General features: G+C 43.5%; 1 protein-coding gene across 2 annotated transcripts in view; it reads right to left on the reverse strand.

The window, feature by feature from the left end:
• Nucleotides 1-3,997: 3,997 nt before the first annotated feature.
• PIAS1 (protein inhibitor of activated STAT 1) overlaps nucleotides 3,998-15,255 on the reverse strand; it is a 48,096-nt gene continuing 36,838 nt past the window's right edge. Inside the window, exons 7-14 of one of the 2 annotated variants that reach the window (XM_085070240.1) lie at nucleotides 14,526-14,631; nucleotides 13,145-13,218; nucleotides 9,679-9,839; nucleotides 7,685-7,815; nucleotides 7,252-7,429; nucleotides 6,212-6,354; nucleotides 5,960-5,997; nucleotides 3,998-4,342 (exon numbers count right to left, since the gene is read on the reverse strand). In XM_085070240.1, coding sequence (XP_084926366.1) covers nucleotides 4,046-4,342; nucleotides 5,960-5,997; nucleotides 6,212-6,354; nucleotides 7,252-7,429; nucleotides 7,685-7,815; nucleotides 9,679-9,839; nucleotides 13,145-13,218; nucleotides 14,526-14,631 — 1,128 coding nt within the window. In that variant the 3' untranslated portion in view covers nucleotides 3,998-4,045. The remainder of the gene's footprint in view (nucleotides 4,343-5,959; nucleotides 5,998-6,211; nucleotides 6,355-7,251; nucleotides 7,430-7,684; nucleotides 7,816-9,678; nucleotides 9,840-13,144; nucleotides 13,219-14,525; nucleotides 14,632-15,255) is intronic. The other variant, XM_085070241.1, reaches the window with a different exon arrangement.

Genomic DNA, 15,255 nt, shown 5'->3' on the forward strand with positions numbered 1-15,255 from the left:
CCCTATGGAAAACGAGGAGAAAAGGTTTAAGGCAATGGATGATAGTTTTCAATTCATGGAATTCATTTTAATATTCTGCATATCTACAGGTTTTTCCCTTTTTAATTCATTACCAGCAGCACTTTCGGGGACCACCAGCAATTTTCCCTTGTTAGAAATCTGAGTTCTGTTTAAAAAAAAAAAAGAAAAAAATTACACTGACAAAGCAGAATCTTTTCTATTAAAAATGTGCTTCAAACCCTGAAATGTTTGTGATGAAGAATGGATTGGGCTCTGCAGGGCCAAGGAAACCTGGGATCATCCCACAGACAGAGAGGGAGGGAAGGCTGGAACTGCTGATCCATCGCTGGGGGAGAGGCAGGAAGGGCTCAGGGATGGTTTGGGGGATTTTCCGGCTCCTGAGGGGTGGGAGAAGAACCTGAACAGCTTTTGGGGACACACAGGTGTATGTCCCAAACATGTGTGTGTGTGACACATCCCAAACGTGTGTGTGTGTCTGACACATGTGAGCACATCCCAAACATGTGTGTGTGTGTGTCTGACACGTGTGTGCACACCCCAAATGTGTGTGAGTATCCCACAGACACTTGTGTGCATGTCCCAGACACGCGTGGGCATTCCACAGACACCTCTGCATACATCCCACATGTCTGTGAACATCCCAAACATGTGTGTGCACATTCCATGGACAGATGTGCACATCCCATGTCTGCACATCGCTGACACATCTGTACAGAACCCACACACACGTGCCCACCCCACAGACATGTCTGTACATGCCCCACACACATGTGCACACCCCACACATGTCTGTACACACACCACACACGTGTGCAAACCCCAGATATGCCTGTGCACATCCACACACGTGTGCAAACCCCAGATATGCCTGTGCACATCCACACACGTGTGCAAACCCCAGATATGCCTGTGCACATCCCACACACGTGTGCCCACCCCACAGACGTGTCTGTGCACACCCCACATGTGTGCTGCTCTTGGGGTCATTCTTCACAGAGCCCATGGAAAAATGGGAATCCCAAATTCCTGCCAGGTATTCCAGAGCCCACAGAAAAATGGGAAAAGCAGCCATGAGTAATCCCAAATTCCTGCCAGGTATTCCCCAGAGCCCATGGAAAAATGGGAAAAGCAGCCTTGAGCAATCCCAAATTCCTGCCAGCTATTCCTTCCCAGAGCCCACGGAAAAATAGGAATCCCAAATTCCTGCCAGCTATTCCTTCCCAGAGCCCACAGAAAAATGGGAAAAGCAGCTGTGAGCAATCCCAAATTCCTGCCAGGTATTCCAGAGCCCACAGAAAAATGGGAATCCCAAATTCCTGCCAGCTATTCCTTCCCAGAGCCCACGGAAAAATGGGAAAAGCAGCTGTGAGCAATCCCAAATTCCTGCCATGTATCCCACAGAGCCCATGGAGAAATGGGAAAAGCATTCTTGAGCAATCCCAAATTCCTGCCAGGTATTCCACACTCCTGGGAAAGCCAGGCCACTCCCACCACCCCCATTCCAGCACAAACTGGAGTGCCCAGGTTATCCATGACCAACCTGGATGAGAGCCATTCCTGCTGAATCATTCCAAAATCAGACCGTTTCCAAAATAAGTCTTTCCCATTTTCTATCCTTTTTATTTCCTTTGTAACTGACATTTAATAAATTATAAAATCGGTGTATGGTGAAATATATATATATATCAGCCAGATATGTATGAAATACACATGCATGGGAAAAACTATTGAACTCACCTGGAACTCACACACACGGATCTATAAATACATATATACACACACATATACATATAAACACAAACAGTTCGTTTTTTCCAAAATTCAAGTCAACTATTCAGTGGCAGAGGGATGCTGTAAAAACACTAAAAACGATTTTGATGCCACATCATGTGAACCTTTCAAAGAACCATACGACTGATCATACAGCAATACCTAATGCTACTTGGATTAAAGATTTTTTTTTTGCTTTTTTTTGCCGTTTTTTAAAATTTTTTCCTTTTTTTTTTTGCTTTCTTTTTTTTTTTTTTAATCAATGCAAGATTTATTTCTTTTTTTTTTTTCTTTTTTGAGACGACTTCATAGGCAAAAGGTGGCCCTTGTCAATGCTTGAAGCGACTATTTGCAACCAACAGTTTTTTTTTTGGACATGATAAAATTCAGACAAGAATCTGCTCTTTTTAGTATTCCTTAACTCTCTTTCCTGATAAACTTGTAACCTGCACTTTCAACCAGTTATAAAAATATTTTTCACACCAGAGGAAATATTTACTCTCTCTGACATGGACTTTGGGACACAAGAGAATCACTTCCTTCCCTCCCCCTTCTCTGACTTTTAAAGAATCTCCTGAAAAAAAAAACCTGCATTCCAGCTATTTACACATTCCACTCCTTAAGGAGAACGGATCAGCCCGAATGACCCAGCAGTTAAAAAAAAAAAAAATTAAAAAAAGATTTTCCTATGTCATGCACAAGTTAACAAAAAAAAAAAAAAGAAAGAAAAGAAAGCAGGAAGTAAAGTAAATATGGCTCCAAAAAAAAAAATTCCAGGAAATCCAAAGAATTCCAAGGCCAAAGAGAGAAAAGTGAATTATTTTGAAAGCCACTACCCTAAGAGACCTGGATAGGGAGCAACACTGTGGGGTTTTCCTGGGTGGGTTTGGGGTTGTGCCTCACACTGAACACGGAATATCCACGGGGATGGCTGAGCTGGAGCATCACAAACCATGCAGGAGGAGCTGGGAGCTCTGCTGGCTCCTCGGGAAGCAGCAGCTGATCTAGGGCAGCCAAAAGGAGGATTTTTCCAGCTGGAAAAGCCAGGCTTGGGTGCCAAGGCTGCTCCTGGGCATGGCTGGGGCGAAGCAGAGCAGCTCCACGAGGTTCAGCTAACTGGCACATGCTCAGGATGGTGAGATCTGGAGTTATCTGAGCAGCATTTCGCAGCTCAGAAGTTTATTCTTGGAAATAAAACCCTCCAGCCCCGGTGATGCTCAGATTTGGGGCTCTGCTCTGTAAAAAAACTCCATCTCATCCCACAGATCGTTCCTAAGCTGGGATTTGATGGAGCCTGGTCCGTGGGAATAACTGAGTGGTGGAACTGGGGGATGTTCTGAGTTGGGAGACCCACAAGGAGGAAATTTCATCTCAAAATCTCATCCTGGGCATCCCTGGGAGAGTTGTCCAAACGTTCCTGGAGCTCTGGCAGCCTCGGGAATGTGAGCATTCCTTGGAGAGCCTGAGCAGCACCCCTGAGGGAAAAAACCTTTGCTGATTTCTAACCTAAACCTCCCACTCAGCTCCGTGGCATTCCTGGAGTTCTGCCAGGGATGAGTTTGGAACATGCCTGACCAAAGCACGGAATTCCAAAGGAGAACTGTGTGGATAGAGTGGCACAGGGAACCGGAAATGACCAAAAAATTCCCAAAAAAACCAAACCCACTCCCGAAAGGCTCTGTCTGCAAACAGAGCAGAACAAAATCTGCACTAAAAGATGGGATATGGGGAATTAGATTCCACCACCTCGGGAGGGGAAAAAAAAAATCCTCTCCCAAAAGCTTGAACTTTAGAAGTTCAGCTCTTTTCCTGTTTATGGAACTGTGAAGAAAATAATGCCTTTTGTTTCCATAGGGGAAAAAAAAAAGAAAATAAAAGGAACTCACATGACGAATGCACAGGTGTAAAATCTTCAGCATCCATAAAAATGAACTGAAGCTCCTCGTTTTTGTTAAATTTTTTTTTTTCTCTTTTGTGTTTTTTTTTTTCTCATTTTTACCAGCGAGGCCATCTTAGGTTTATATACAAAAGTAAAACTGAAAATAGACTTTTTTTTTTTTCTCGTTTGTTCTCTGTACACGTAAATTATTTTTTTTTTCCCCCTTCTTAAAAAAAGGAAAAAAAAAAAAAAACACCACCTCGTCTCGACGTCCTCTCCTAACCCAAAAGGAAAACCGAGCGCAAAGATTTCCTCATTCCCACCCGCCCACCCCAAAAAAACAAAGAAAAAAAAGGAAAAAAAACAAAAATAAGCTCAGTCCAAAGAAATAATATCCGGTATGATACCGAAGATGGACGCTGTGTCCGTGCTGCTCCTGCTGGCCACGGGGTGCCCGTGGTTCTCCCGCAGGCTGTTGGAGGAAACCAGGCTGCTGTTGCTGCCGCTGCTGCTGCCGTTGGCGGCGGGCAGGGAGCCGCTGCCGCCCGCGCTGAGCTGGTCCAGGAACATCTGCGACGAGGCGTACGGGAAGAACCGCGAGTGCAGCAGCTCCTGGTCGTCCGAGGCGGAGACGGCGGCGGCGGCGGCGGCCAGGAGGGAGGTGTTGTAATGCTGCGGGGAAATGGAGGGTTGGAGGGTGGGTTTTGGGGGGGAAAGGAGGGGTTTTGGGGGGGGTTTGTTGAGTTGAGCTTGTAGGGTTTGATGGGGGAATTGTCCTAGGTTGGCAGATCTCAAGTTGGGCTTGGTTGGCAGGATGGAGAAAAGTATTTTTAACTCCACAGTGCCTAGGTGAAAGAAATTGGGGATGATGGGGAGAATTGTTTGGGAAAAAAGATTCCAAAAGGTTGGGAATTCTTTGAGTGAGAGCAAACGACAGGGAATGGGATCATGGGCACCCAAAGAGGTAAAAAGGACAAGCAGCAGCACTTTTTGGGGTTTTTTTAATATCTTTAAAAAATTCATAGCTCTTTGAGTGAGAGCAAACCAACCAAGGTATGAAATCATGGGCAGCCAAGGTAGTAAAAAGGACAAGCAGCAGCACTTCTTGGGGTTTTTTTATCTCTTTAAAAAATTCCAAAAATTGGGTGAGAGCAAACATCAGGGAATGATGTTTGCACTGCCACCCAAAGGGGTGAAAAGGCAAAGCAGCAGCACTTTTTGGGGTTTTTTTTAATATCTTAAAAAAAATTCATAGTTCTTTGAATGAGAGCAAACCAACCAGGGTATGAAATCATGGGCACCCAAACAGGTAAAAAGGGCAAGCAGCAGCACTTTTTGGGGCTTTTTTATCTCTTCCAACAATCCAGAATTCTTTGAGTGAGAGCAAATATCAGGGAATGGGATCACTGCCACCCAAAGTGGTAAAAAGGGCAAGCAGAAGCATTTCTTGGGTTTTCTTATCTCTTAAAAAAATTCATAGTTCTTTGAGTGAGAGCAAACCAACCAGGGAATGAGATCACTGCCACCCAAAGTAGTAAAAAGGGCAAGCAGAAGCATTTTTTGGGGTTTTCTTATCTCTTCCAAAAATTCCTTGGTGGTGAAATTCCCCCAAATTCTAAGAAATGTTCTGTCAGCCCTCAAAGTCAAGGTGAGGCTGAGCTGGTGAAACTGTGCTGATCCCTGCTGGGAACAGGCAGAATCCTGGGAAATGCACCTGGGGACAGCTTGGTGCCATGGGATGGAGCAAGGGCTGTCCCAGGGTGTCCCCTCTGCTCACCCCAAAAAGCAGGAGTTATCCAAAATCCCATTTAAATCCAATCCCTCAATTTATCAGGGCAGCACTCCTTGGCTCAGAGTAATTTTCAGTGTCTAGAATTTCAAGGCAGATTTCCTGAATCCAAATTCTACAGTGCAGGCTCTGCTCTTCACTTCACTAGGATATAAAATGATTTTTCTACATTTAGTACAATTTCCCTACTTGGGAGTGCAGGAAGGGCAGGAAAGACATCCCAGCTCCCTTTTTTTTTGGAGAAGTGATCAAGCAGGACCTCCAGCCACAACTGGGGATCATTTCACAATGAAATAGCTGCTGAGCTGAACCAAAATGTTTATTTTTCTGTCCTCACCCCACACCTGAGCTCAGACAATGCTGCTCTTTGCTCCCAGCTCTGTGTGTACAAAACAAAGCTGCAGTTTTCCCTCCCTGCTCTCACACCTCCAGCCCACAGCTGCTGCTTCCTACGCAGCAAATCCTGCCTGGAAAAGAGTGTTTGGCTCTCCCTGGCTTACCTGATTGTCTCCTGACAGGAAAGGGAAGAAATCTAAACCTGTGAAGAGACAAAAAAAACCAAATTAAGCTCCTTAAAACAACAACAAAAAGCACCTGTCAATTTTTTCACCATTTATTTTGAAATACAACCAGCATAACACTGATGACACCTCAAATTCTCTTCACTACCAGAAATATTAACCTGTTTTTTTTTAAATTTTATAATAAATATCAGTGCTTGGAGAGCTGTCCAGGTGCAGCCAGGAGCTCACCTTGCAAGTCATAAGGCATGGGTGTCATGTGGAATGGATGCCTGTAGTCCTGGATGAGGGATGTGTTGATGTAGCTGGACTCCACTGCAGGAAGGCTTGGGGTTCTGGACACAGGAGAAGCTTGGTGGGGTAAATTTAAAATGCTGCAAGGAAAAAAGGATTTGTTACAGGCATGAAACACACTGCTGGGTGATTGCTGTGCCATCAGGGGATGCTTGTTTTTACATTAATTCAAAATGCATTCTGAATTTCTTGAAAGGTGTTCCAAAATTTCAATATTCACGTGAGCATCACAAATTCCCCAAACTCTCTTCTCTCACAAGATCTCATCAGGAAAATTCCTTCAGTCCAAGGCAGCTGGAATTTAGCAAAATGAAGAGGGAAGTTCAGTCTCAAAGAGCAGAAACTGATGGTTCTCACTGGGATCTTTGCATAAATATCTCACAGATATTCCCAAGGAGGACAAAGCAATCCTGAAGGAATACTGAACCCCAAAGCCTGCAGGATCTGTGTGACCCCACAGCACTGAGCTCCACAAGGCAATTCCAACTGCAGAGGGGTTTTCAGGATCTCTGAGTCATTCCCATGATGGAGCAGGAGCCACTTCAGCCCAGGGTTCATCCCTGGGGTTCATCCCTGGGGTTCATCCCTGGTTATTTATGCAAAGCAGCAGTTATTTCCAGCCTGGCTGCCCAGGTGTGCCCAGGTGTGCTCCTGCCATTCCCTATTCCCACACCACACCCTTGGCCCTCCCTGCCCTCTCCCCACGTCATTTGACATTTCTCCACACAAGAAAAATATTCCCAGATTGGCAAAACCCACATTTTTTGCACCGTTTCACAACCATTTTCAAAAATACAATTTAAAAAAAATTTCAAATTTCACCCACTTAAAACCATGATTCCAATCCAAGCCCTCCTGACCCGAGAGCAAATCCACGAGCTGCTGAATGAGGATATAACCCAAACACAGAACTTTGCAGAGACAGTTTATTTGGGGATTCCTTGCTGCTCTGCAGCTCTGCAGCGTGTTACTCTCACCCCTTGTTGTTTATGGGAGATGCTGGGGATATGGAAGGACAGCTCCTCTTGGCTGAGGGTTCCTCCTCCTCCTCGTCTGACGAGCTGTCGATGGTCAGGTCGATCACCTCCACCTTTTTGTTTTTGTTGGACTGCTGGTGAGAGGACACCTGGTGCTCCACGGAGGAGCTGATGCATCCTGCAAAAGGGGAACGTGAGAGGCTGCAATCAGCACATCACAGCTTATTCAACAGCTCTGACTCAATTGAACAACCAAAAAATTACATGATGTTGAGAACTTTCGAGCGCCATCAGCCCCAAACGGGTGTTGCTCAATGAGCTGATCTCACAGATTATTAAAGATATATATTTATATTTTTAAAATGTGGATTTGGAGAGGTTAAAGGACATCAGCACCGAGGGGATCACACCTCCTGTCCTTCCCAGGACTCACCATCGACGCCGTTGTAAGATGCAGTGACTTCCTGCACTTCCTTCTTCGACCTCATGGGAGCCCAGGATCCATCCTCCTTGAACTGGATCTCATCACAATCTGTGCAAAACTTCAGGATTTCCATGAACAACCTGCCCATCAAAAACATTTGGGATCAATCCTAAAGAAGAGCTGAACTCCTTTTTTCCTTTACTACTCTGAATTTGTGTTAAAAGCTGTCGTTGTTCTGCCTTTCTCTCAGCTGCTTCTTTGATAAAAAGGAATTGTTGCAAAAAATTGAAGTATTACCTAAAATAAAAATCTGCAATTTTAAAGCACTGAGAGTGGAATCCTGCAGAGCTCCCTCCATTTCCCAAAACAAAGGAATTATGTGAATTAAAGTGAAAATTAACAAAATCTCCTCCTTCTCCCCTCTGACAAAATTTAACTGAGGTTTCTCTGTTAAAGGAGTTCCTACAGACGAGGCTTTCAGGACTTGGATTTCCCAAAACTTCCTCACAATGCTGAGCATGGGAACCTCAACTTGCAGCCTCTTCTCCCTCAGGCACCTCCCAAAACTCTGGGATGCTGGCAGCACATCACTCCCAGTGGGAATTCCAGCTCCTGACCAGAGCCCTTCATGTGGTTCTGCAGGGAAAAGTTTGGCTTTAATTACAGACAGCTCCCTCTCTGCCAGAGTGGAGCTTTTTCCAGGAACAACCTTCTCTTTGGGATGCTCTGACTGGATCAGCTCATCTCCGACATCTGCACCAGGAGGAATAAGGAAAATGTGGTGTTTGTGTTATTCCCACTTTTTGGGAATAATATTTGGGAATAGTCTTTACTGTTTTAGGCAGAAACCTCTACAAGGAGCCCCAGAGCTCCCTGTAAATCCTGGGATCCAGGAGTCCAGAACAGCCTGAGTGTTTCTCCAAGAGTTTTTCCAAGGCCCTAAAGGGATCCTGAGTGACCTTTTGCTTCACTGGCAAAATGAAGCACACACTCCCTAAAAAAGGCTCATCATTGATGAGGTGATTTTTCTGGAGTTTTGGGGTTTTTTTCTCAGGGTTTTTAGTTTTGCTTTTGGGATTTTTGTTTGTTAATTTCATTGATTTTTTTGCTTCATTCTGAGAAAAATGAAATTCTGAGAAAATTCTAAGAAATTCTAAGAAACTCTTAGAAAAAATTCTTCATCATTCTAAGAAGCCTCTACTTGTTCTCTTCCTTTACCACCCTTTAAAAAAAATTTTTAAAAAAATCCCCTCTTAAAAAATTAAAAACGCAAACCCAGAAATACCCACTTGGCACAGCCCAAGAGGAGATTTATTTTTTTTTTTTTTCCATTTTGCAAGTAGGCAGTAGCAGGGAATCAATCTCTGTGTCACCTTCTATAGATAGCAACTCCCCGAGTGTGAAATTGTACACGGAATTGTACAGCTCTGGGAGGGCTGGCAGGATTTATTTGCTGCCTGTTATCAGCTCTGCCACGTTCCTGCAGTTGCTCCATTAAAAGAAAATACAACATGTGCTGGTTGCACCTAGGAATTCAGCATGAGGTGGGAAAAGGGAGAATTTCCAGCAGGATAGCTCAGGAATTTAGAGAGGATTGGAGGGAATGGCTTGCTTTATTATAAAACTCAACACCTAGGAATTCAGCAGTGTGGAACATGAGGTGGGAAAAAGGAGAATTTCCAGCAGGATAGCTCAGGAATTTAGTGAGGATTGGAAGGAATGGCTTGCTTTATTATAAAACTCAACACCTAGGAATTCAGCAGTGTGGAACATGAGGTGGGAAAAGGGAGAATTTTCTGCAGGATAGCTCAGGAATTTAGTGAGGATTGGAAGGAATTGCTTGCTTTATTACCAACTTGAGCAGTTTGAGGAGCAAAGCTCCTGCAGGAGGGGGCTGGTCAGGAATTCTTCACCAGCAGCAGGGAGATGAGTTACAAAAGGAGGGGAATCACCCCAATTCCAGCCAGGAACTGGGTTTCTGCTGTGATTTCAGCCTGACTCACCCATCAATGATGAGGTGCTCATAGGGAGCCTTCTTGTCACACACAGGGCAAACCCAGGTGGGTTTCTTCTCGTTCATCTGGATGTACAGAGTGGCATCGAAGCACTGCAGGTGGGAACAGGTCAGGGCCCTGCAGGGGATGGTGAGGCGCATTTTGCCCAGCTGGAGGAGGAAAAAAAAATCAGGATTTTATTACTTTTGGTATTAAATTAACCAACGAGGCTTTTGAAATGAGAGTTTGATGCAGAAAGAATCCTCAGAGATCTGAGTCTTGATTAAACCATGTCACACACACACTGCTTCCTGCATGTCTGAAATGGCATAAAAGTGGGTAAAAATCACATTTTGAAGCGTATTTGATGGAGGGAATTGAAGAATACCTCCTGCCATATTCCTGTAATAAAACACAGAGCACCTGTAAACACCTGGATGGACCAAAAACACAATTCTGCTTCATTACACAAAAGTATCATTAGCCTGAATGGAAAGCAGACAGTGAAAGGAATTTCATCTCAATCTGAACTAAAAATCTCCTCACAAAAGCCCAGCAGTTGACTCCTGGCCAAGTGCTGAGGCTGCACTTCAGGAGGAGCTCAGACTGACCACACCAGCAATGTCTCAAGAGGATTTTCACCACATGAAAAAAAAAAAAAAACCCAACAAAACAATCATTTCTGGAGAGCTGCTGATGCTGAGTGGTTGGAGTTGTGTCTGCCTGCTGGACTGAAATATCCCCCCTGCCAATTCCAGCGGTGGGAGCAGAGATTTTGGGATGGTGTGATCCCCAGCAGTGCAGGAGGGATTCCACAGGATGGCACCACAATATCCCCAAACCCAAACAAAGGCTCTCCTCTCAGGCCACCTCCATGGTGAGGATGATTTTATATTATTTATTATTTATTTATCCCCTGGGAACAGAAATCCCTCCACCCCATTCCCAGCAAATCCAGCGTGGTGACATTTATTTCAGGAGATTCTCCCAGTGTTTGGCATCCTCCACCCCAAATCCATGATTCCCATCCCAAAATCAACCCCCTGATCCGTGTCTGTCAGGAATTCTCAACCCCCAGATGGTGGAGCAATGGCTCATTTGTTTTTTGGGAGCAGCAGAGGGAAAACCTGGATGTTTCAAAAGAAAAATAAGGAATGTGGAAGGCAGGTGATGCAGGAAGGACATAAAAACCAATCTTCTGAAGGGGAAAAACCTGATTTGAAAAGCAGGAAGATTTTCCCAAGAAAATCTTCTTGGGAAAAAATTTTGGAATAAAAAATTTATTCCAAAAAAAATTTTGGAATAAAACCTGTGACTTCCCCAAACTAGGATTTAACCACACTCAGTGTTAACAAGTTGATATTCTTTCCCCATTTTTGGCACTGAACCTCTTGGATCAGCTCTGCCTCAATGGCCAAGCTGGGTCAGAACTGACAAAAAACCAAAAAAAAGCAGGGATTTATCCCAACTTTGGAAAAGCTACATTTCCCAGTGCTGTGCCTGTTTGATTCCAGCCAAAAAAACCACTGCAATTAACTTCTTTTACAAAAAACATTTCTATCTTTTCCTGCTTAAAAACCCAGCAGTTTGGGATTTGTACACAAAGCTGCAAAACCTGCAGTGAACCCCTGGATTTGGAATTTTTCTTCAGTTAAATATTTGGTCCTGCTGCAGGGCCTGGGGATTTATTTATTTGTACTTCCAGGGGGAAAAAAAAAGACCATGAATTAGTGTCTTCCTGAACTGCCTGTGCCTGCTGCATCCTGCATGGATTCAGGCTGGAGTTAAGGGGAATTTTCTCTCCATGATCTCTCACAGGCTAAAAAAAAAACCCAGAAATAATCCAAAACAAACTCCAAGGAAGATCTGAGCAGCTCTGAGGGCAAAATTAAGATTATAAAGATTAAATCCACCACTCTTGTCGATTTTCCTGGATATTCACATGGAGAATCACAGCCAGGAGAGGGGAGAGCAGCAGCTTCCCATGCCCAGAGTGATGCTAAATTCTTTAATTTTCCATTCTGAAGGAAGAAAAAGTGGGGAAAAAAGGAACCTAGAAGCACTGCAGAAGAATTTTATCAGTGATGGAGGCAATCAGGACAAGCAGGAAATTCCCACTGAATGGTCCATGAAATGAAACAACACTCTGAGAAAGCAAATAAACTGAAGTGAAAATCTGTGATTCCATCGGTTGCATGGAGATTAATTAAAAATAATTAATTAATACTTCAGTGCTCCAAAATGGGACATGGAAGTTACAGGGTTTTTGAGGTTATCAATGATGAGGTTTTAATTCTCCAGATCAGGATTTTATTGGTTGAATGCAATCCCTGGATCTTTCCTACAGATTAATTTTCTCTCCCTTAGCTAGAACCAATCTTACATAATTATAATCTGGAGAAAGGAATAAAACTGAAATTTGTGAAAATATCACATTTAAAGATTTTCAAGAACACAGATATACATAAAAAGGAACCACAATGTTATTTGTGCTTTTTATAAAGCAGAGTTTACACCTCTAGAAGTTCATCTTTTCCGAGTTGAAGAACATATTAAGTAACTCGAAAAATAAGCTTCAATTTTTGCAGGAACGAAGTCAAGTTTGCTTGTTTAGGTTTTGCAACTGCGAATTTCGTGTCAAAGCTTGAGCAGATTGAGGCAAAGCAGGAAACAGATGTATCCTTAATCTTGACAAGAATTTCAATAGCTGTGTTGCAATAAAAGCACTCTGTCAATCAATACAGAAATTCAGGGATTCTGAAGGTGCCCTGAACCTGAAATGAGTCCCAAAATTTTAAAAAGTGGGTATTTTGGGTATTTAAATATTGGGTATTTCTCACTGATATCACAAACACAGGTTAAAAAAAAAATCATTAGGTCAAGATACAACTCTGTCACTTCCACGTTCATCAGAATTATTTTCTCTCCCCTCAAACTGGATCAAAACATTTTGTTTGAACACTCTGGGATGCTGCTGTGTTTTGAAAAATTCAGATTATTAAACTGTTAAACGCTGAATTCAGATTATTAAACTGTTAAATGTTGAATTCAGATTATTAAATTATTAAATTTTAAATGCAGATTATGAAACCCTCCAAGGGTGCATTTGCACATCACCACTTTCAGCTCCAAGGTGCTCAATCCTCCTTTGGCTGCTCAGAATAATCAGATTCACCCTTTTTCCCTGAGGGAGGTTTGATCAATCCAAGCCCAACCTGCACACTCAGACAACCCAGTGACACAGTCAAATGTCTCCTTACATATATTTGGAGTAACATTTCCCAGGTAATGGAATTCTCCTTTTCCCAGGGGGTTATTATCACAGTTTTAAGCTCAGTGATAAAGAATTCCAGCTGCTCTCTATCCCCACAGAGTTAAACCAGGTAAACACGAGGGAACTTTCCCACACATCCCACACATCCCACACATCCACATTTCCATCAGGATCATTTTGAGGGAATAAAAAACAACTTACTGGACAAAGGAGAGACACTCTTAGGCTGGTTGTTGCTATTTCACTGTCTGGATCAGCTGTTAGTTTCTCTTTAACTAGAAGAGAAAGAAGAAGAAAAGGTGTTTGGAAGAAGAAAAGGATTTTTTTAGGTTCATTTCAAACATGAATTGGATGACAAAGAAATAAAGTCTGAAATGGTGTGGTGAACTTTGAATTCAAGATCCCTAGGAAATGGATTTATCCAGAGATGGCTCAACTCCTTTAGATGCAACTTCAAACTCAACCATTATTTATTATCTACTAACAGATAAGCCATATTAATTTAATTCCTCACTTCAAGCTAAATTATTAAATTTGTGAATCGCTCTCAGGTGGACAAGCAACCCTATAAACCCCAAAAATCCTCATCACACAATCCTGTGATTTAAAACTGAAAAGCCAATTGAGCAAGAGGAAGTCAGAAGTACCCTGAGAAAAATCTGAGTTTTATATAACTGCAGTGAAATGTCAAAGTCTTTCACTTTAGAGACTTTCACTGTCTGTTTTTATTGACAAGGCCTGTTTCAAAAGCAGCCATTGGTAAAATGAACAAGTCAGTCCCATTTTATTCCTGCTCTAAGAACTGGAGCTACACCTTCCTCCTCACCTTGTCCACACAGAGCAGCAAACAGCTGAAACTCGAGATTTCTGTGCATTTAAACCATCAAAGTGCAGCAGCACAAATTAATGCCCAGCATTATCATTTCCTGCTGGCCTCATTTCTCCCCTTCTGGAGAAGGTACAGCTCTTTATGTGAGCAATAAAGAATAAATCAGTGATCAGGTGCTGGCTTTTCCCCCTCTCCCTGAACACCAAACACACAGCAGCTTTTGCTGGAGTTTTTATCACACAAACTTCCACCAGGCTGCTGTCAGAGAAAACAGAAAGGCAGCAAACCTCACACTGGAGTGAGGAGGGGGCTGGGAGGAGCTCTGCTGATCTCTCTCTCCCTCTCCCTCCCCAGTCCATGCCAAGGGAACACAAACTGTGTCCATGGAGCTCTCCTGCCCAGCAGCAGCTCCAGGAGAGCTCCAGCCCCTCCAGCCTGCCCCAGGGACTGAATGGCCACTTCTCTGCATCAACACAGTTGTGCCATTCTGCAGAAACAAAGCCAGGATGGCTGGGCTGAAAGAGATTCTCTTGCATTTTTCCCCTGACAGTGTCAACAGGGTTCCTGGACTGGCTCCTAGTGCAAACAAAGGCTCTGAGGCTGAATTGGAACTGAATACAAAGAGCACCACTATCACATTCCCAAACCCCAGAGGACTGTAGGAAGTCCAGAGCTGGCCTAGCCCAGTTCCCAGCTCCAAATGTGCCTCTCCAAAAGGCATTTTCCCCCTCTGCCCAGGCAGCAGGCACGTACTGAGCGCTCGGGAGTGATCCGGGTTCCGAATCCCCTTGGCCCGCAACCGCTGCAGGAGCACCGTGGAGGAGAGCTGCTTCACCAGGTACACTGCCATGGAATAGTTCTGCAAAACACCACACAACTGTCACACAAACGGTGTCAGAAAGATCCACAGCCTCTGTGCCATGGGATTTGTAACGTGGCAAAGCTCTCAGAGAAAGCCTGCAGGAAGTTCGCAGGGCAGGAGTTTGGGAGGAACAAAAGTGACTTCACGCTTCAGTGGGGCTGAGCTGCAAACCAAGCCTTTAAAACAGCATTTGGGACACTGCTGGAAGGGCTGCATCTATTTCAACTGCCCTTTCAACAGGACAGTTTTACATGGATAACTGTGAAATTCAGTGCATTGAGTTTTACATGGATAATGTTCAGCTCTACACTTGTGAAAATCATTTAATTGTATATGGATAATGTTCAGCACTGCACTTGTGTCAATCATTTAATTTTATACAGATCATGTCCAGCCCTGCATTTCTATCACTGCACTGAATTTTATACAGATAATGTTCAGCACTGCACTTGTGTCAATCATTTAATTTTATACAGATAATGTCCAGCCCTGCACTTGTATCACTGCACTGAATTTTATACAGATAATGTTCAGCACTGCACTTGTGTCAATCATTTAATTTTATATGTATATTGTTCAGCCCTGCACTTGTGTCAATCATTTAAGGAAAGCTGTCAGGGC

The sequence above is a fragment of the Lichenostomus cassidix genome, chromosome 10 (assembly GCF_008360975.1).
Source record: "Lichenostomus cassidix isolate B80296 chromosome 10, HeHo_3.0, whole genome shotgun sequence".
NCBI lineage: Eukaryota > Metazoa > Chordata > Aves > Passeriformes > Meliphagidae > Lichenostomus > Lichenostomus cassidix.